The sequence below is a fragment of the Zeus faber genome, assembly GCF_960531495.2.
Source record: "Zeus faber genome assembly, chromosome: 4".
In the NCBI taxonomy this organism is placed as follows: domain Eukaryota; kingdom Metazoa; phylum Chordata; class Actinopteri; order Zeiformes; family Zeidae; genus Zeus; species Zeus faber.
Window position 1 is genome coordinate 25,266,917 of NC_137191.1, and position 20,275 is coordinate 25,287,191.

Consider the following 20,275-nt stretch of genomic DNA (forward strand, 5'->3'; position numbering starts at 1 on the left):
GTGCACCCCTACAGTACTAAAACCATTAAAATCACACAAAAATGAATATAAACCATAACAAAAAAACCCGCAGTTAGGTCATAAAAGTATATTATTATTTTATAAAAGTATATTTTTGACACTTTTGTTTGGAGGTAGCCCTCTTCATTTCACATACTGTACCTAAGTAAAGTAGTCAGTCAGAAAATTTGTAAACCTTCAACTGCAGAGTTCAAGTGAGGAGTTTAAGGTTGCCAGAGCAAGGGAAGTGTTGGAATACAGGGAGTCCAGGGATCCAAACACTCCCAGGCAGGCATTGAGGTGAGGACGGAAAGGAAGCAGCAGGCGCTGGAAGCAGTGGACCAGGCGGAATCGTGTCTATGCCACAGAGCGTTGGTGGGATCTGCGGCTGTTGGCAGAGCAGGACTGGGCAGCACACCAACTACATCAAGGCAAAGGGAAAGAGAGGCGGGACTTGGTCCAGAAAGAAGTGAGCTGGGGTCGAGGAGCTGCGTGCAAGCCAGATGGTGGGAATGAGGCAGCAGGGTGCGTAGACCAGGTGGGAAAAAGCAGTGGATCGCAAGGTCACATGGTCTGAGTTGTGGAAGGCTGAACCGTTCCGCATCAAGTTCCTCATTCAATCCGTGTACAATGTTCTGCCCAGCCCATCTAACCTCTTCTGTTGGGGCAAGGTAGACTCACCATCATGTCCCTTGTGCCAAGGAAGAGGAAGACTGGAGAACATCCTCAGCACTTGTCCTAAAGCTTTGGGAGAGGGCCGGTACTGCTGGCGACATGACCAAGTGCTAAAGGCAATCGCTGAGTCCATCTGTAGCGCCATCGACCAGAGCAAACGTCTCCCACCATCAAGACGAGAACTCACATTTGTGAGGGCGAGACAACATCCAAACACGCGCCCAAAAGCCCAGGCAGGTGTTCTTGGGTCACCCTATGCTCCCAGGTACTATCACAGAGGATGTGTCCAAGTGCATAAATGTATGTAGATGTATTTTACTATCACATAGGGTAGAACAAATGGTATATGGCGTAAAATGACAATCAATCACGGGATAATTGGGCCTGAAACATCCAATAAAAAATGATTAACTGTGTAATAATAGTTGTTTAGAAAATTCAAATTATTCATAAAATAGAAAGTTTATATGAGACAAGCAGAAGTTTAATTACATTTCAAATACTGGGTGGAGTCTTTAATCATCAAACTTTTTACATTAAAGTTCTTCTATATTATCATATTTTATCATCTAGTAACATTTTAGCAGAGTGGTTAGCAAACGTTTGCTTCCTCACAAAAACCCTGTTTTCTATGGTTCTGTGAGGGATGAAGGTGGAAATCTACTTAGAACTCTTTACTCCACAAGTTCCCATAAAGGTTCAATGGGCTGATTGGAGAGTCCATATGTGACTGAAAAGAAGAAGAATCTTTTAATCATCACACGACACACCACACTACAACACATGTATACACACACCCACAAAAATGCACATCCTTTGGATGGTGGCCGGTGAAATGAGGCCTCTGCATTTGACCCATCCTGGCTTGTCCTTCCTCCGGGGGGGCAGCCAGGAGCAGTGGGCAGCATTCGACGAATGCACGATGAGCCCGGGGACCTGGTGACAAGTGTCCATCACTGGTCAGACGATGACGTGTGCATGTTTTTGGTGGGGGTCCTTACTGATGTTAGATGAAAGAAACCCCTCCATGAGGGGAGCACGGGGAGAACATGCAAAGTCCACACAGAAGGGCTCCTAATTGGGAGATAGCCTGCCGGAGCACGGTGCCAACAGCACCCCAGGCGGGAATCGAACCCAAAACCAGTGGACATGGGAGCATTATTTTGGGAAGATAACCGCCTGGTTTTGTGAAGGTGTCACATTGTCCTTTGCCGTTATACTACCATGCAGAGAAAAGATTGAACCCTATGACAGTTATGGATATACATACAGCTAGCTAATGGCCCACCATTGCAGCTGTACCCTAACCCTAACAGGCTTTCAGGAAACAAAAGCGAGCCTAGCCCCATTAAAAATGTCCACTTTTTTGCCAGAACAATGAAATTAATGATTCCAAAGCTTAATAATACAAAAACTTTAAAATGTATAGACTGACATATTAGGCTATGACAGAGCTAAATGGTCTATATACAATGGACTGTAATATATTGACAAAAACAGTAAGGGCAGAGGTAGAAAACCCAAATAAGTTTCAAATAACAAATGATATGGATTCCCATATTGGTTTGAGAAAATTTTAAGCATTTTCTGCTGCGTTTATTCAGTTATTAACCAAAATCGGAACCAATTTTCTGTAACATTTTAAGTACGGGTATAGTCCGCTCTATTAGATTGCGAAAGGGTGAGTGAATATTAATTATATGAAATCTATATGAGACAAGAGTCTGTTGTTGTTGATGAGGATCTTCATCTGACCAAGTAATAATGAAAACATTTTTAAGGAGAGTTCTGCTGCTCTGTGTCTGAGGGCATCGTACAGCGGGTCAAGTTAGACAGGTAGAGTGGGGTCGTCATGGGAACGAGTCCGGCAGCCACCCTTAGGATGGTCAGCAGTCTATCCACCGCGTTGGTCACACCGTCTGCTGTCTGGAGAGGAGGAATAGTAGAGAACGGTCCAACATCATATGCAAATATACAGCTAGCAGCATCCCGTTAGCAGCTTGTTAGTTCAAACACACCCTCTGCTTGTAGGAAGGACGGTTCACTAGCAACATGATCCTTTGGATCATCATAGAGGTTAAATAGTGTGTGTGTACTGTTCACACTCACCTGATCCTCTGCACATAGTAAGGGGCAATGGAGCGATGCTGCCAGCTTTCTGACCGCGTCCAGATGCTCTGGAGGGGCCGAGGCATTACGAGCTATAACAGATACAGACAGCAGAGGGCAGCACTCAGAGAGGGATCTGATTAAAAAAGGGGATTGGAGGGTGTTATGTCTTAATTTTATTACCTGGTTCGGTTCTGGGTAAAACAAAGAACCTGCAGGTCGGATCGCAGGTGTTGGATAATAAATAAATTAAATTAAAATAATAATAATTACATTTTATGTTTTAATCCTATAAGCACTGCACCGCATCAATTCGCCCGGTGCACAAAAGGGCATCTCCTAACTTCCGGGTTATGCCTGGGTTATACCTTTGTGTGGGCAGGGCACAATGCACCCTAGCAGAGAGGGCGGGGAGTTCATAGGGGGGTTGAAGTTGTGTCCTGCTCAGCATTTTATTACAGAAGAACTTACTTAACTATGGAACTAAGTCACAATGTGTAATTATTCTCCCACGTTGCAAGATTCTCCAAAAAGAAATGGCAAACTTGATTGAGCTGTTTGCATATACTATATTGTCTCTGCATCAAAAAGTAATTGGTAGACAGCAAAACGTTGATCTACCATCACTTTCAATGCATTTCCAGGGAACGCCCCTCGCACCAAGTCGCAAAGTCTCGTGACCTTGCACAGGACCCCAGGCGCCACGCCCTGGTGACGTCATTTGTGTTGAGCGCCCCCCCTCGCGCTTAGGGCAGGTATAAACCAGGCCTGAAGACGCATATCACATATCGCATATTACATTCTCATACACCAGATTTCTTTGCTTGGACCAACGATGAGGTGGAACTGTTACTGAAAGTAGCACATGAGTTTAAAGAGGTTTCGGGTCGGGGCGCAGATCTTGTGTCGACGGGTAGGGTCGGGTTGCAGAACTAATTGGCCAAATGTGCGTGTGGCGGGCGGGTACAGTATTGCGCGTCACAGGTGTGGGCCGAGAGAGGGTCTTGAAAATTAGTCTCATGCAACAGGCTGACTGCGTGCGTGTGCGTGGAAAGTGGCTGCACAACGGCTAAAACTTTGTGTTGCACACGAGCATAATGTTAGAGCAGTAGTAACTTTACGAGGACACCAAACAATATGTTGAAATTGGATTTTCCAGTTTTGTAGGTTTTTATTCATTGTTATATTTAAAAAAAATAATAAAATAAAAAAAATTAGAAAGATACTAGAAAATACTGACCAGGTGGTTGCCAAAAGGGACAAACAGAGGCCATGAAATGGTTGCCAATTGCCTCAATCTGAGTGCCAAGGGCAACTGGGCAATCATTATTGTCGAGCCCGGATTAAGTTTAAAGTTAGATAGTTAAACAATATATCCTGCTTCCTGAAATAGGCCCCTGGTCTACACATCCTGAAATGGGATCAGCTATGAAACTTCATTTATTAAAGAAAAAATATGCTCCCTCATATTTTATCAGTTTTGTACTCACCGTTGGTGACCATGAAGCAGACTTTTCCGACAAAATATCCAGGGTCCAAGTGCTTCAGCGAAGCTTCTGCTGATTGGAAACTATGGTATAAAAATCAAGATGTGTCACTATCAAAGAAAATCAGGAGTAAATAGAGACCAAATAGTAAATACAAAATATTCACATTGTCTCAGATTAAAGCCTTGAATTATACAATATGTGGATTGGGTTTGCTGAGGTCCTCCCTGATATTTATCGCCCATTAGCACAGTTACAGCCTCACATGTATAAGATAATTTCATAAAACGTTCTAGAAACCCTAAAGAGTAAAAAACAAACCTTAGAAAAAAGGTATCATGAAGTTGGCAAATATACCACAGCAACAGAAAACGATAGAGTGTATAATGAAAGCTCCATTGTGGATACAAATGTAATTGTACTCAGGAAGCAAAACCAGCCCAAATCAAGAATCATGTCAAGGACAACTGGTGAACTGGCAACGGAGTCATGGACACCCAAGGCTCATTGATATGTGTGGGGAGTGAAGTCTAGCCCGTCTGGTTCGATCCCCAAGAAGAGCTACTTGTAGCACACATTGCTGAAAAGGTTAATGCTGCTATGATAGAAGGTGTCGGAACACACAGTGCATCACAGCTTACTGTGTATGGGGCTGTGTAGCTGCAGACCGGTCACAGTGCCCATGCTGACCCCTGTCCTATACTGAAAGTGTCTACAATGGGCACTAGAGCGTCAGAACTGGACCATCGAGCAATGGAAGAAGGTGGCCTGGTCTGATGAATCACGTTTTCTTCTACATCATATGGATGGCCGGGTGCATGTATGTCATTTACCTGGGGAAGAGATGGCACCAGGATGCATTATGGGAAGAAGACAAGCCGTTGTGATGCTCTTGGCAATATTCTGCTGGGAAACGATGGGTCCTGGCATTCATGTGGAAGTTACTTGGACACGTACCACCTACTTAAACATTGTTGCAGACCAAGTACACCCGGTATTACAATGGTTTTCCCTGATAGCAGTGGCCTCTTTCAGCAGGACAATACACCCTGCCACACGGAAAAAATTGCTTCGGAAAGGTTTGAGGAACATGACAACGCGTTCAAGGTGTTGACTTGGCCTCCAAATACCCCAGATCTCAAGCCAATGGAGTATCTGTGGAATGTGCTGGAACAACAAGCCCGATCCATGGGGGCCCCAACACACAACTTACAGGACTTAAAGGATCTGCTGCTAACGACTTGGTGCCAGATACCACAGGACACCTTCAGAGGTCTTGTGTAGTCCATGCCTCCAGGGGTCAGAGCTGTTTTGGTGGCACGAGGGGGAGCTACACAATATTAGGCAGCAGGTTATAATGTTGGCTGATCGGTGTATATAGTTGGAAATTAACCACAGGAATACTTAGAGGCCAAACCGTGGGATGTTTAAGGGGAAAAAAACAATTTTATTTTGAAATCTCTCCATGCAGGCAAAAAACATTGGGTTTCAAAAGTGGTTAGAGGTAGATAACTTAAGAATTAAACAGACAGGGCTAAATAAGTGAAATAATAGACAGGGCTGAGTAAGTTAAACAATTTGCAGGTCTCACCTGAGCTCTGAGGTCAGGTTGATGATGAACACCACCAAGTCAATCCTGGGACGACTTGCCGCATTCTTCATGGGAAGTGGCAGCTTCTTTGCTAATCTCCTAGTGGAGACAACAAACCAACATGTCAACCAGCATATAACAGGGGCTATCCTCCCTCGTGTGTGTTTTATGTATGTATGTACTGTAATAGTAGTAGTAGATTCAAGATTCAAGAGGTTTATTCGTCACATACTTATACTTACATACTTTCATACATATATGCAGTGAAATGTAATGCAACGCACCCGGTGATTACACACTATGTCCTAGACTGAACACAGTAGCGATCTAAGAAAGTAGTATGTAGTAGTATGTATGACTACGATTTGGAGAGCACCCTACTTACTCTCTAAACATTCCCCTACTCTAAAAATCAGTGATTCTCAACCTTTTTTTTTTAATCCATCAAGGACCCTCTATTTGATACACATTAGGCCAAAGACTCTATTTGATAACATTTTGTCACTGAAGATCTTTCATCGTTAGATTTGACGTAGTCCAAACTTCCACACCCGTGTTTTTCAACTAGTGTGCTGTGAGAGCTTGCCAGTGCCAGTTAAACGAACGCAATAATGGAACTAAGCTCTGGTGTTGCGAGATCCAAATCGTAAGGCATGTACTAATTCATCAGTTCCAGCCAGAATAGCAGCCGCGTTCACCAAAACAAGCTCGGGATCACACCGAAAGTGAGAACTGTTACCAGGCAAACATGTTTTTGACATTTTTAGTGATTAATGGGAGAGCGGTGTGGGATGATTTCATTGTCAAAAAGTGTGCCATGGCAGAAAGGGGTTTGGGTCTTAACTTTAGAGAGGGTTAACACTCGAATGACGCTAATATCTGGTAAAAGAAACAATTGTGACGTTTAACTATTAATCGTTTTGCCTCTTGAAGGACGGCAAACAGGAACCAAGAAATAACAGTTAGATACGTTTTATTTTAGTATTAACGTTCACTCACACGTTCACAGTGACTGCATTTTCATGAACCATCTGGTCTGCGAGCTTCTGCTGGAGCTGCTCTTCGTTCTCCACCAGCTGGAAGCACAACCACCCAACGTGAGGAGAGGAAAAACTTGGCTTTGTTCTTACCACCAAACGAGCCACTGGAGTTGTTACTCACCAGTATATTCGCTGTTTTCAAACCAGGGAGTTTACTAAACGGCGTCAATAGCGACATATCGTCATAAAAGCAGCCAAACGCACACCAGCAGTTTCGCAGAGAGCGCGGAGCTTCCTGTTGTCACTCTTTGAGCGCGCGCATTTTTTTGTAAACGTGCGTCTGACGCCATTACGCTCGTTGTACGTCACTGGTATTTGCCTCCCCCTGTCGTCCTTGCATGAGGGGCAAGCCTACACAGTATGTTGCATACTGTACATACATGATATATATTTTCCTCCTTCATTGTTTTGCACAGCGTTTATCAATAAACTGCACCATACTCGTATGACTGCACGTGACAAAGGAACCTTGAATCTGAAAAAGGTTGAGAACCACTGGTCCACTCTTTACAAGTCTATGGTCTTCCAGTACACATTTGTTGTGATTGTTTCATTACAAAGAAGACTAAACTCCATTTCAGCGAAGGAGAAAGTTTTATTCACTTTTTAGTGGATGGCACAGCAAAATACAAATCCCCCGTACAACCGTGTTCACTGGGCCTGAACAATGATAACAGTACCTTTAATGCATGTGCATGTCAATAGAATGCATATACATGTCTGGTATGGAAAGACTTGGAGGACATTGAAAGGGAAAGATTTTCAAAATATGAGCTCACCACCGCATCTTAAATTAAAAAAAAAAAAAAGAAAAAGAAGAAACAAAAAAAGACTGACTCAGATTTGTCGCAGCTTTCTGGTACAGACCCTCGAGATGCAATTTAAAAGTTTGAAGGCAAATAAAACCCACTTAACCAGTACTGTGGGTTCACATCAATGAGTCAATCTTTGATTTATGCAAATAAGTCCATAGCTACTGTGTGTCACATGAAACATCGGATTTTCATTGTAACGCAGGAAAACAAAAAACAAACTAAAAAAAACAGCATTAACATTGAAGGTCAGACTTAGACTTAAAAAAAAAAATTAAAATTAAAACAGCACTTCCCTTAAGTAAAACAAAAACATGATTCAGGTGTATCTTATTTTTTTCCCACCACAATCCACAACCATCATCTTCTTTAGATTAGTTGTACACCGGGTGAACTAGATGTGTGTGTGTGTATGTATGTATATATAGTTTTTCTAGGTCAGTCATGCCTTTCTCTCTACCCCCTTCCTCTCTGACCTAATCCAAACTCACTTTTATAGACACAAGGTCACGGTGTTTGACTTTGACGGGCACACTTTCTGCAATACCATTTATCCCCAAACCCTAAATTTAAATGACACACACACACACACACACACACACACACACACACACACACACACACACACACACACACACACACACACACACACACACACACACACTTCTTCCCTACCGATGCTCTTCTCTCTCCAGATAACTAAATAATATATCCAAACTCGGCTTTCGAGGCCTGCCCCCTCATATCTCCCCCGACTCCCGCTCCTCCGAGCTGGAGCGTCTCTCTCTTTCGTAGGACAGCGACCTCTCGCGGACCACCTCCGGGGAGTAGGAGCGCTTCCGCTCTCTCTCCGGCTCCGGCTCCTTGTCCTCCCACTCGGCGAACTCCGGCCGAGCCTCCCGCGGCCTCTCTGCCCCGGCCTCCCTCCATCTCTCCTGGGAGAGGGAGCGCTCTGTGTGGGCGTGGGACGACCCCTCTTTGGAGGACCTGGATGCAGGTGCAGGGGGGGGTTAGATACCCAGGGTTCATTCTGGCATGGCAAAATGAAATCCAAGGACTTTCAAGTACTTTTTTTAAAGCACCGTTTTTCCATTGTCAAGGACTTCACGCAACACATATACAATCAATTTTCAATGTGATTTTTATTAATGAAATAATATTAGTCTCATTGTCTATTATTCATATTTGTTTATATCTATAAATCTATATCTATATAGGATATAGATTTATATCTATTATTGTATTAATCTCATTGTCATCTACTATTATAAGTGGCTATTTCCAAACATGCTGAATTATATGTACATTTCCCTGGCATTTTCTATGCCATAAAAGTGATTCTGTAAAATGTTATTACGATACGTTTTGAATAATAAAACACGTGGGAATATCATAGATTTTCTACGATCGTGTTTTTCAAGGACTTTTAAAAGACAAAAAGGGCTATTTTGAAAGTATTCTAGTACTTAAATGTCTGAGGACAAAATTCAAGCACTTCAAGGACCTGGTAAGAACAATGGGGCCTGCCGATTCAAGCACAACAAGTTTATAATATACAGGTACTCCTCACTTAACAACCGAGTTCCGTTCCTACAACCAGGTCTTTAAGTGAATTGGTCGATAAGCGAGGACCCGCCCCCTTACTGTTATTTCAGCCTTGGAGATTGTGTATAGTGGAGTATACATAGTGTTTATAGAATATATAGTGTATTTAGTGTATACAGTGTATATAGTATATAAAGCGTATTAAGTGTACACAGTGTATATAGTGTATAAAAGGGTGATGCGTGATGAGATGGTTGACGCAGAGCGCACAGTGTACAACAGACTGGTCAGAGAGCCGCTCGTAAGTCTGAACAGTGGTTAAACAGGTAGATTGTTAAATGAGGAGTACCTGTACTGTTAAAGCTTAACCGCAAAGTAATTTTAAAATCACAATACAGCCACAAAATTTTACTTGACATTTACAGGATATAAAACAGAATAAAAAATATATAAGAATGTATTGTTATGATTAAGTGTTATCATATTACAAATGCATTCTGTAAGAAAATGCTAAATAAAAACTGCAAGACAACAAGGCCTGGACACCAGGTCATTTGCATGAGACCCGATATAAACAATCCTTACACTGGAAAATAATTAAAATGAAAGGTGACACACACACACTCTTCTCTCTGCTAAAAGTCTATACCTCCTGTCCCTAACACACACACACACACACACACACACACACACACACACACACACACACACACACACACACACACACACACACACACACACACACACACACACACACACAGGTTTATATCCAATACTGCTAAAAGTGTTGCATATGTGAACACCTGCACCAGAACTGTTTCTTAAGGGTTCTGCTTGAACACCTCACCTCTTCCTCTTGCTCCTGTGGGAGTGGGAGCGGGAGCGGTGGTGGTCCTTGTGGCGATGTTTCCGCTCCCTCTCACGCTCACCTCCCTCGTCTCTGGAGCGGGAGGAGCGGTGTCGGCGCGAGCGATGGGAGGACGAGCTGCCTCCGTCCCTAAAAAAAAACATTTAGATAGGCTCGACATTTGATCAAGGCTCCGGATGAATAAAATTGATTCTAAAAAAACAAAGACCAAAACAATGTACCTGTGTCGCTCGCCACTTCTAGATCTTGACCTCCGTCGCTCCCGCTCGCGGTCCCGTTCATATTCTCGTTCCTTCTCTCGCTCGCGCTCCCTCTCTTTCTCACGCTCCCTCTCCCGCTCCATCTCCCACTCCCTCGCCCGTTCCTCCTCCCGGTCGCGTTCCTCCCGTCTTCTCGTGCGCATTCTCTCTTGTTTCTCTACGACTGCTTTCTAGAAATATAAAAAATAAAGAGTATTTCAGTATTTAGCACAAATGTATAACTTCATATACAGCTTTGCTTTGTGCATAACCCAGGGTTAATTTGGGCATTACAATACGAAATTCAAGGACTTTCAAGTACTTTTTTTTTAAATCACTATTTTTTAAGGAAAAATTATATATAAATTGACTTTCAATGTCATGCTGGATATAGATTACATTTCCCTGGCAAAATCAGTGGTAAAAGTGATTCTGGATTTTTTTAAATAACAAAACCAGGGGGAATATCACAGGTTTTCATTTATCCCATTTTTTTGTCAAGGACTTTTCAAGCACTTGAGCAAAAAATTTTCATTCCAATATTCCAGTACTTACAATTTCTGAGGACGAAGCTTACCCTGAGCCTGTCGAGCTTCTCTCGGATTTCGATGAAGCCCAGGTGGAGCTTCCCCCCGAAGTGGTCGGCCAGGCGGCGGTCGTTGTCGTGGAGACCCAAGTAGGCGGAGCAGACCTCGCACACCCTCAACTTCTGCTGCTGGAAGCTGGAGGCCGGCATTGAGTTCCTGTACACATCCTGCAGGGACATGGCGGCAAATAAATCTTGAAAAAGGTTTATGGAAAGACGGTGTTAAGAGGCTAAATAGTAGTTTCCCCACCCCATTTTGCACGCTTTCCATACCCACGAGGTGTGTGTGTGTAAATACTTTGATTCTTTAAGCTGTATCAGCTTAGGAAAACCGTTTTCACTGTCTAATCATGGCAAATGAAAATAATTTCCTGTGAAAATACATACGCACATTTGTCCTAAAATATTTTTTACATTTTAGAAGTTAATTTGTATGCAATTAAGTAAGTTATTGTGTAACATAACATTTTTCCAGTTTATACTGCTTCAAATTTTCAGGTTTATCTTCCATTATCCTGAAATGCTTCAAAATCTTCAGGTTTATATTGCCAGAAATTCTCACTTTTTCTGGTTTATTTTCCTTTATCCTGCCATATCTTATTGTGTACAATTGACTGCAAGGTTCATCATATATTTCACCCCCCCGCCGAATAAAGTATCCATCTATCTCAAAACTCCAAAACGAAATACATGAAAAATATCCAACCTCAGCCTCTTTCTTCATGGCGCGGGTCTTCTCCACCTTCTCCAGCACCTGCTGGGCTTCGTCCACGTTCCCCTCTCCGCCCAGCTGCTCTGCCCGGGCCAGCAGCTTCCCAATCTCCTCGTTCAGCTCATGGACCCGCTCAGCCTGCACAACAGAAATGTGGAGAGTTCAAAATAAACAATAAAAGTGGCAATTCTAGTTTCTGTAGTTCATATTTGTGGGTTTCGAAATACGTTTCCCATGGATGTTGCACTGGAGCCCGGTGTCCAGGAAAAAACGTCACTTGTCTCACTCGCTACCGGTATTAACTCAGTGTCGGGTCACCTTTGCGGCTACTTCAGCGCTGATCTCATCCTGCGTCTCGGCCAGTCTCTTCTTAGCTAGCTCAGTCCTGCGGTCGCAGTCGGCGATGAAGGACTGAAGGTGTTCAGCAGCCTTTGAAGCAACGGACAGACATCATGGTCAGTGGGAACGTGTGTGTGTGTGTGTGTGTGTGTGTGTGTGTGTGTGTGTGTGTGTGTGTGTGTGTGTGTGTGTGTGTGTGGGTGCGTGCGTGTGCAATCTGGCTTTCAATGTGTATGGCGTCTATGACCAAAGGTTCTGTTAAGGCTGACAGCAACCTAACCTTAATCGGTTAAGATTCTGACTCAAGGTTAAGTTGCAAAGCCACAGTTTACATTTATATTTCTCGAACAAAACTAAAATATGTAATAAAAGGAAATACATACCCAATGTGATATTTCAACAGTGCGGAAAAAAACACCACCACATCTGATCTTTTCACTTTAAATTTTGACCAAAATCTATTTCCGATACAAATCCATCACATAGCTCGACGGATCAGCAGTCATGTGGTTTTTTTTTTTTGCCTTTGGCCTGTTTTTGTCTTCACGGGCAAATATTGATGACTAATTATTAAGCCAGGATGAACCGCAATTCAATTTGGTTCCATGTCATTTGTAGCCGTTTGTTCACGGCTACAAAGATTTTTCTTTTTTTCTTTTTGTACTGAATTTAATTCAGAAAATGAAGTAAGTGTTCAAATGTAAAAGTCTTAATTTTAAATGTAACCAACAGGACTGAGCACAAAAAATATATATTAATAGATCAGCTAAAATATAGGAAGCAAAGCTCACATCCAACTCAAAGAAGTACTCCTGCTGCTTGGAGGCGATCTCGTAGTCCGCTCTGAGTGCCAAGTCGTGGACTTTGACGCACTCTCCCAGGTCCATTCTCTGCGAGGGATCAAAATGACATTCATGCTTTGGCTAGGATTTTATTTAATTTTGTTCAATCCGGGGCTATCCTGGCACCTCACCAGCCTCAGACCAACACCAAACCTGGGTACTCACTGTGCCTGAGAGAATGTCATGTGGACAGGAATCCAAAAGGTGACTCTTGCAGACCCGTTCATCTGAAAATTTGATTCTCTGCCGCATGGTGTCCCCTTCAAACACACATTGAAACAAGATTGTTACAGAAAGCTCAAGACACAAGTCAACCCCCCCCCCACACACACACACACACACACACACACACACACACACGTGCAATATATTATAATAACAGGGTTATAAGTTAGAACCCACCCCGTCGTTATGCTACTAGTCTGTCTGGACTACAATAAACACACCAACCAAGACAAATTCCCTTTATGTCAAAACGTACTCCAGCAAATAAACAGCTTCGGATTGAGATAAACAGTTTTCTGTTGTGACAGAGTGGAGAAATAAATGTCAACTGGGGACGGAGATAAGAGAGATGAGATAGATATGTACTTTTATGGAAATTGCGGTGGAACAGCAGCACACATCAAAAACCATGGGCGCGAATAAGAAAGTATAATAAAGTAACAAGAATAAAAAATAGAAAATAATTGTAAACAGGCAACCAACCTAAAAAAAAACAAAAAACAAGTAATTGTTTTGTTAATAATGGCAATATATAATAATATATAATCTATAAATACAAAATGTTGGCCATATAAAATGAACCAGAAACCAGAAGCCTCTGTATCAACAGTTACACATTTTAAAATATAGGAAATCTCGCAAGTTTGAATGAATGACCATTGAGAATATTGGTCCTTTGCAGTAAATAACGGTATTGGGGTGTAGCTGTGGCTGTAGCTTTGAGGTAGCGTTGAAGTTAGCACAACAGGTAGCTTACATGCTAACAGCACAGCGGCAAAGCGTGACTCACTCGACGGCGGCATCTGGCACACCGCGTTAGCCTGCTAGCTAACCAGCCCGTCCCGCTACTGGTCCCGGGCGTCGCTCGGCGAGCCGCCGGTAACCCCGGGCACTCACCGTCTCTCCCCGTCCCCATGAGCTGGTCCAGCATAGCTCGCATCTGCGCCTGGGCCGACATGTTGGACCGGGTTTAGGGTTCGGTCCGCACGCACGCAGCCTCCCCGCCGTAGGCCTCGGTGATGGCCGAGCTCCACCGCGGCACGGAGAACTTTTCTCGCCGAGGCCACCCCCCCGCCACCAAGTTATTCTCCAACACGCTGGTTACAAGCGGGAGTATTTTCAGCTTTATTTCATCGCAGCGGCAGCTCAGCGTGACTATGTCGGGAATTGAATGTGATATATATATATTTATATATAATGGCTTTCCAAAGTGCTGGAGTCCCTTCCTCTTCGGCTCAACTCGAGCGGGTCTCGTCGCGAGTTGGACACTGCTGAACTACACTTAACTCATTAGTAAACTGGAGGTTTCTGAATCGGGACCATCGTAATTAAAAAAAGGGTCGTTTTTCGTATTTCCAGACAGAAGTAAACTTGTCCTTTCTTTCCTCTCCACTTCCTATCTGTCTGAGTGCTGAGCGCCACTGAGGCAAGGCTTGCCGACCGACTCGTCCCCGGCGAACCAACGTTTTAAGGGACTCGGCGGACCGGCGCCCCGTCGGCCAACGAGCCGTCCGTGGGTTTCATTCGCGACGGGAGGCGCTCACCGAGTCCGGAGCGCGGGTGTCAGTCGGCATTTTGAAGGGAACGATGATCCGTGCGTCCCGGACGTTCACACCCCAGCTGTGCCCCCCCCCCCCCCCCCCCGAAAAAAAAGCTGCTCGCTCGCTTACTTTGCATTTCACCCTGAATAAGTAACCCTGAGGTAACTCGTTGATCCTTGGGAACGTTCCGTTGTCAACCGACTCCTCCGACGCCCCCCCCCCCTCCCTCGCTCACCTTCTGCGCACGGGACCGAGTGAACCAAGGGTCGGGGAATCGGACGACTCTTTTTTTTTTTTTTTTTTTTTTTTTTTTTTACTGAGTGACTCATCAAGAGCCGAATCTCAAAAAAGGAGTCGAAGCTTTCACCAACCACTGCGCGCTCGCACGCTCCGCCTTTGAGGAAACGCTGCAGTCTTCGCGCGCCGGTCGCCCGGATGATTGACAGGTCGACGTCACCCGCCTCGTCCACGAAAAATAATAAAAAAAATAATGAATGTTTATGTATTTAAAAAAAACAAAAAAAAAACAATCCCGGACGTTATTAAGTGTGTTTATTTGCTTCGAACCCGAGCCGAGTGGCGTATTCTCATATATTGGAACGGGAACTGGCACATTAGGTTAAATGGTTATTTAATTTAATTTATTTTTTTAAATATTGTTAATCAATTTCTTGTGTCGCCAAAGCCCGGACAAGGCCGCCCAAAAAGTCAACGCAGCAACAACCGCTGCATTCCACTGGAGTCGGAACTCAGAAAATCCGACCTCCTACGTGCAAAGAACGGCGATCTCAGTGAAAATTCCAAGACGGAATGTCCCAGTTGACCGAAGTAACAGACCTGAAGTCACAGCAACACGGGGGCACAAACCCTTACAGGTGGATAAAGATCCCGTTAAACGTGTTTTATTATTTGAAAACACGTCTTAAATAGATCTAAATTACGCTGCAGTTTTTTTTTTTTTATGAAAATACAACATCATTTTTGATTTCCGAATGCACCAAATTACCGCAGGCTTCCACGGTTTTCCGGACAAGGGTAGCAGAACACGTTTAGCTCGGAGGTGGGAATTACCGACCCGAACTGACCGATTTTCCCGTTTGCAACGAAACGCAGCAATACGCGCTCGTCTAACTTCGCCCCGCCCCATTACCAGCTGGGGAAAAAAAATGGCGACGGCTATACTGCGGATCTCACGGCAATTTGCCACCAGATATATTGGATTACTGAGCCGTAAGAACTGTTCGAAAACACCAGCCTTGTCTAATAATATCCCATGTAGATCTGCAGTATCAACATCATCTGGTGCAATCCTACCCAAACCGGATAAAGTGAGTATTTATGACAGAAGAACACCGGGTACAATCGAATAAGGCGTTTTGGGTTTTTTTTTTACAGCGTGGGCGGGACTCATCCCTGATTGACCGCCGCCTTGGCCAATAGGAAAGAATAAGATGTTCCGATTTGCTTGTCTCGGCCAATGCGTTGATGTTTGTTTTCCCCGGAGGCTCCTCCAGGAAGCAGTGAGCCTGTCTTTAAGTTTTGTCAATATTTTTTGGGGGGGGGAAACAAAACGAGACTATTGCAAATATTGAAATGTAAAAAATGCGAGCAAACTGAAAACGTGAGCGCTAGCAATCTGCTCCAGTGTCGATTTAGCCTAAATATTAGATAGCCAGCAATATAAGAAAGGTCATGATATCACAATCTGTTTTTAAATTAACCTGTTGTCGGCTGCTAATCCCTTCAACATGATTTTAGTCACTTGTGTAAGCGTATTCAACAAAACATGAATCGCTTTTTTTAAACGCCTTGAATACACACTATTTACTCATTTTCATGTAATTTTTGTTGTACTTCGTGATCACCTCATACATGAACATGTTTATAGCATTTAGGGAGACTATCGTCACCATCCAAAACCAAAGCACATGTACATACTTGAATCCATGTATGTGCATTAAAACATGTCCTTGCATTTTACAATTTGTCTTCTCAAAGTGCCCATTTTTGATGTTTCATTTCCTTCTTTTTTTATTTCAAGACGTCGTTTGGCCTTATCCGCATGACGGTAGTGGTGGTGCCTTTCCTGTACATCGGAACTCTGATCAGCAAGAACTTTGCTGCCCTGTTGGAGGAGCATGACATCTTCGTCCCAGAAGATGACGATGATGATGACTAAACACTTCTTAATAAATGGTAAAGTCAGACTGCATATCAGCCACACCTTATTTTACTGTTACACACACACACACACACACACACACACAGAGGCTTATCCCATAGACCGGCTGTTTGTTTCAAGCTGTATGTAGGGTGTGCAACTTACAGTACCTTTCAGAGGATTTCAAGGTGTACTGTGCAAGATCTTCCCCAATTTGTGATGCATAAGATCATTCTGGATCCTTTCGATTCCATCGCTGGTGACAATTTCATGAAAATAGGAGATGAAAATTATTTTAATTTTTTCAGGGGTTGTTCACCTTTTACATGGGGGGAAAAACCTGTAAATTTTGCTTTTTAAATATATAGGAGAGGATCTTTGTGTTTGTAATGTTAAAGTTACATGTGCTAACCTTTGGTTGTGGTTAAATCTTAACTTTTAAATGCTGTTATTACAAGAATTGATATCACTGAGCCCAAATACATGACATAACATGACATGAAAAATGTTTGTTTTTATTTCTCTCTCCAGGGTGCTCTGCATCAGCGACTGACAGCATGCCAGACAATACGAGAGAGAGAGAGAAAGAGAGAGAGATCTTCCAGAGATGATGAGCACTGTGATCTTAAACGTGACCCTCTTTCATGGTTCTCTCTGCTCGGCTGTCTCCCTTTCAGCTTATTATCATTAATATATTTTTAAGCGATTCATATCATAATCATGTAAGGCTATCAGAGCCTTCCCTCCTGTTTGCATGTTTCTGTCTTGTAACTCAATAAAGTGAGTCCATGAAACTTGTGATATTCATTCTTTGGTATTCCTTTTTGTACATGACCTTAATATGAGATGGTCATTGCATTGATTTTTCCACATCTAACGGTTGCATTGGAAAGCCTGCTTAATGGTGTTTGTATTCCCATTGCTTTGGCTTCATCGCTGTCTTCCCGTCAAGTTTTAGGATTCCCCTCCATTCAGGTGTCTCATGTGCCCTCCTGCAGTGCGGCATTTGCCAGTCTTAGGTGTTCCTTGAGGGAGCCCATCTCCAATTGGCTGCGGTTCTTCATCCCGCTCAGCTCCACATACGCTTCCTTGTAGCGCTCATAGGCTGTTTCCTTCTCCTGCAGTTGGGTTTAGAACACAGCGATGAGGCTAGTTAGTGGATTGTTTCCCCTTTGGATCCAGCTAGACCAGTGGTTCTAAATGTGGTGTTCGGGGACCCCCAGTGGTCATTCAAGAGGTCCCCAGCAAAATGATCAATAGTTAAACTTCACCATTATTCAATTTACAAGACGTTAGTACCATACGTTGTTGTACGTTATCACAACGTACAACAATGAACAGTTTGATTATAACATCACTGCTATCTGTAACTGTAGTATAGACTTAATTACTGTATATCTAGCAATACAAATCTCAGATTCCTAGATTGGGCACCCAGAGACTCACTGGCCAAGACAGTTCAGGCACCCTGAAGGTGTCAGGGTTCTGAATATAGTTCATCATATTGTTTTCAGCTACTGTGTGTATGACCACTTGGAGGATTGAACTGTAGCGGTTGTGTGTCATTGTCAAGTACATGAATATGTGATTATGTGATATAGAGCTGAGTTATTTACTAAATGCTTAACTTTGAGAAGTGTCAATGGTACCTTGGAGAGAGACTGCACTTCGCTCTGCAGACAGCTTATTTCCTTTTGAAGATAGTCCACTTCATTCTCCTTTACCCTTAGCAGCATCTGAAGCATACAAAGTGTGACCTCTTACAATTAGAAGACCATTCAAATATTTTTTTCTTACCAATTTTCTTTATCTTTAAGGTTTTCATAGTGTCCAGTAATAGCTTATCTTTGATTAGGCTGAATTTAGAGCTTGTGCCAATTCCTTTTAGGCAGTAGATGGCAGTATGCTCTATACCAAAAGGTGCCTAACAGCAGATGGTTAATAAGAGTTTTCCATTTGTGAGAAGTTAGTTAGTTATATTGCTTTGGGGGAAGAGGGTTGGAATTGAGGATACCACCCACTGAGAGAACACTATGATCCCTCTGTTTGACTTTAAGTGAGTCCAGAATTCCACAGCACTGATGACATACAGCAGAGATATGTTTAAGGCTCCCTGTGACAACAGTCTCAGTTCTATGACCATCTGAATGTGGCCTACACCAGTCAATATCTCACAGTGCTGAGCCTCAGGTCCATTAAGTCAAACTGGATTGGGCGTCCATTCTGGCCTCTTCTACCAGAACCGATGGGTTTGACAATGCCAGAATTCAATAATTATCCAATTAATTACATCAATGCCATGTCATTACCTCTAGTTCTGACGGAGTACGATCTGTGTTGCCATGGGAGATGACCTCTGAACTTTGCCCTGTGATGAAATGACGCATGCGACTGATCTCCTCAGCCAACCTTGTCTTCAGGTCCTAGAAGGAGAAAACCCTCTCAGATGAATGCAAAGCCCAGATGTTGATCTGTTTAGGAGGTTTATATATGAAACCTCTTGTACAGTATATTGTATCCTCTCTCTCTCTCTCGCTGTCTCTCTCTGTCTTTCCACAAACCTGGTTCTCTCTGCGGAGCTGCTCCATCTCTCGCTCCTTTCGGCCAAGCTCCATCTCTCTATCCCTACTGCTCTGCTCAGTGCGGCTCAGCTCCGAGCACTTTTGGGAATAGTGATCTGACAGCACATCCAACTCACTGTGCAGGGACTCAGCCTGAGGCCTGACACGCACGCACACGCAGGCACGCACACACACACGAGCGCGCGCACGCACACATGCACACACACACACACACACGTTATGGAGGGAATTTTTTATGCTTTATGCAAGAGCTCATTGTGCAGAACAGTTAAGGCTGGAAGCAAGATTCTAAGAGAGAACACTGTGACCATATCAGAGATGGTGCTGACTTACACCTGACATCTGTACGGGGTTTCCACATGCAAACCCCCTTCAGCCAACATCCTGGTCCTCTCCACCTCCTCCTTGTGGCCCTTCTTCAGTGCCTCTATAGCTATAATTGACAAAGAAGGTGGTAGTAGAAAAACAGTGTGAGTGAAGGTTGGCTTGTCTAGCAGTGTGAGTTATAGGAGCCAGTTTGTAAACTGTACTTAGCCAACATTTCAGGAAATAACTTACTAGGTATTGCTTATGACAATGTCATGCACACATACTGCAGATTTGTTGTGTTCCTAATTGTATATTGCGTTTTCATTATAGCTGTAAATTATTATAACCTATTTAAGGGCTCAGACTTCACGCTTGAAACTTTATTCAGCATCCTTTGGAATAAACAACCAAAGCCAGTAGGAGCAATGGGGAACTGACTTTTGAATTGCATTTCTGTAATATATCACAAACCCATGTTGTCATGGAACCCAACAGAATGTGTCAATGGTCAGATCGTAGTTGCATTTTTGTTACTACAAAGTTGTGACTCAGCTGGTGTAGGGACAGATTTAGGACTGTTACCTTGTGGGTTCACTGTTGCGAACATTAACT

General features: G+C 43.3%; 3 protein-coding genes across 5 annotated transcripts; all 3 read right to left on the bottom strand.

Moving 5' to 3' along the window:
• Window positions 1-1,324: 1,324 nt before the first annotated feature.
• On the bottom strand, window positions 1,325-8,424 carry pane1 (proliferation associated nuclear element). Of its 2 annotated transcripts, none has more exons than XM_079999162.1 (6): window positions 8,390-8,424; window positions 6,862-6,938; window positions 5,863-5,961; window positions 4,275-4,354; window positions 2,785-2,876; window positions 1,325-2,601 (listed from the first exon to the last, which is right to left on the bottom strand). In XM_079999162.1, the coding sequence occupies exons 2-6, from the start codon at window positions 6,891-6,893 to the stop codon at window positions 2,452-2,454; spliced, it is 453 nt and encodes a 150-aa protein (XP_079855288.1). In that variant the 5' UTR covers window positions 6,894-6,938; window positions 8,390-8,424; the 3' UTR covers window positions 1,325-2,451. The 2 variants fall into 2 exon arrangements, with proteins under 2 accessions (XP_079855288.1, XP_079855287.1); XM_079999161.1 differs by lacking the exon at window positions 8,390-8,424 and adding an exon at window positions 7,024-7,100.
• Window positions 7,484-14,480, bottom strand: LOC307229215 (putative RNA-binding protein Luc7-like 1). 2 transcript variants are annotated; one of them, XM_079999159.1, is made up of 9 exons: window positions 13,968-14,480; window positions 13,011-13,105; window positions 12,795-12,893; window positions 11,983-12,093; window positions 11,659-11,802; window positions 10,944-11,120; window positions 10,349-10,557; window positions 10,107-10,256; window positions 7,484-8,701 (listed from the first exon to the last, which is right to left on the bottom strand). In XM_079999159.1, the coding sequence occupies exons 1-9, from the start codon at window positions 14,026-14,028 to the stop codon at window positions 8,455-8,457; spliced, it is 1,293 nt and encodes a 430-aa protein (XP_079855285.1). In that variant the 5' UTR covers window positions 14,029-14,480; the 3' UTR covers window positions 7,484-8,454. The 2 variants fall into 2 exon arrangements, with proteins under 2 accessions (XP_079855285.1, XP_079855286.1); XM_079999160.1 differs by having other exon boundaries at window positions 13,861-13,983.
• A 2,825-nt stretch (window positions 14,481-17,305) lies between these two features.
• On the bottom strand, window positions 17,306-19,497 carry LOC307228822 (myosin phosphatase Rho-interacting protein-like). The gene is made up of 4 exons (XM_079998631.1): window positions 19,334-19,497; window positions 19,082-19,195; window positions 18,422-18,508; window positions 17,306-17,890 (listed from the first exon to the last, which is right to left on the bottom strand). The coding sequence occupies exons 1-4, from the start codon at window positions 19,385-19,387 to the stop codon at window positions 17,753-17,755; spliced, it is 393 nt and encodes a 130-aa protein (XP_079854757.1). The 5' UTR covers window positions 19,388-19,497; the 3' UTR covers window positions 17,306-17,752.
• Between the last annotated feature and the right edge of the window lie 778 nt (window positions 19,498-20,275).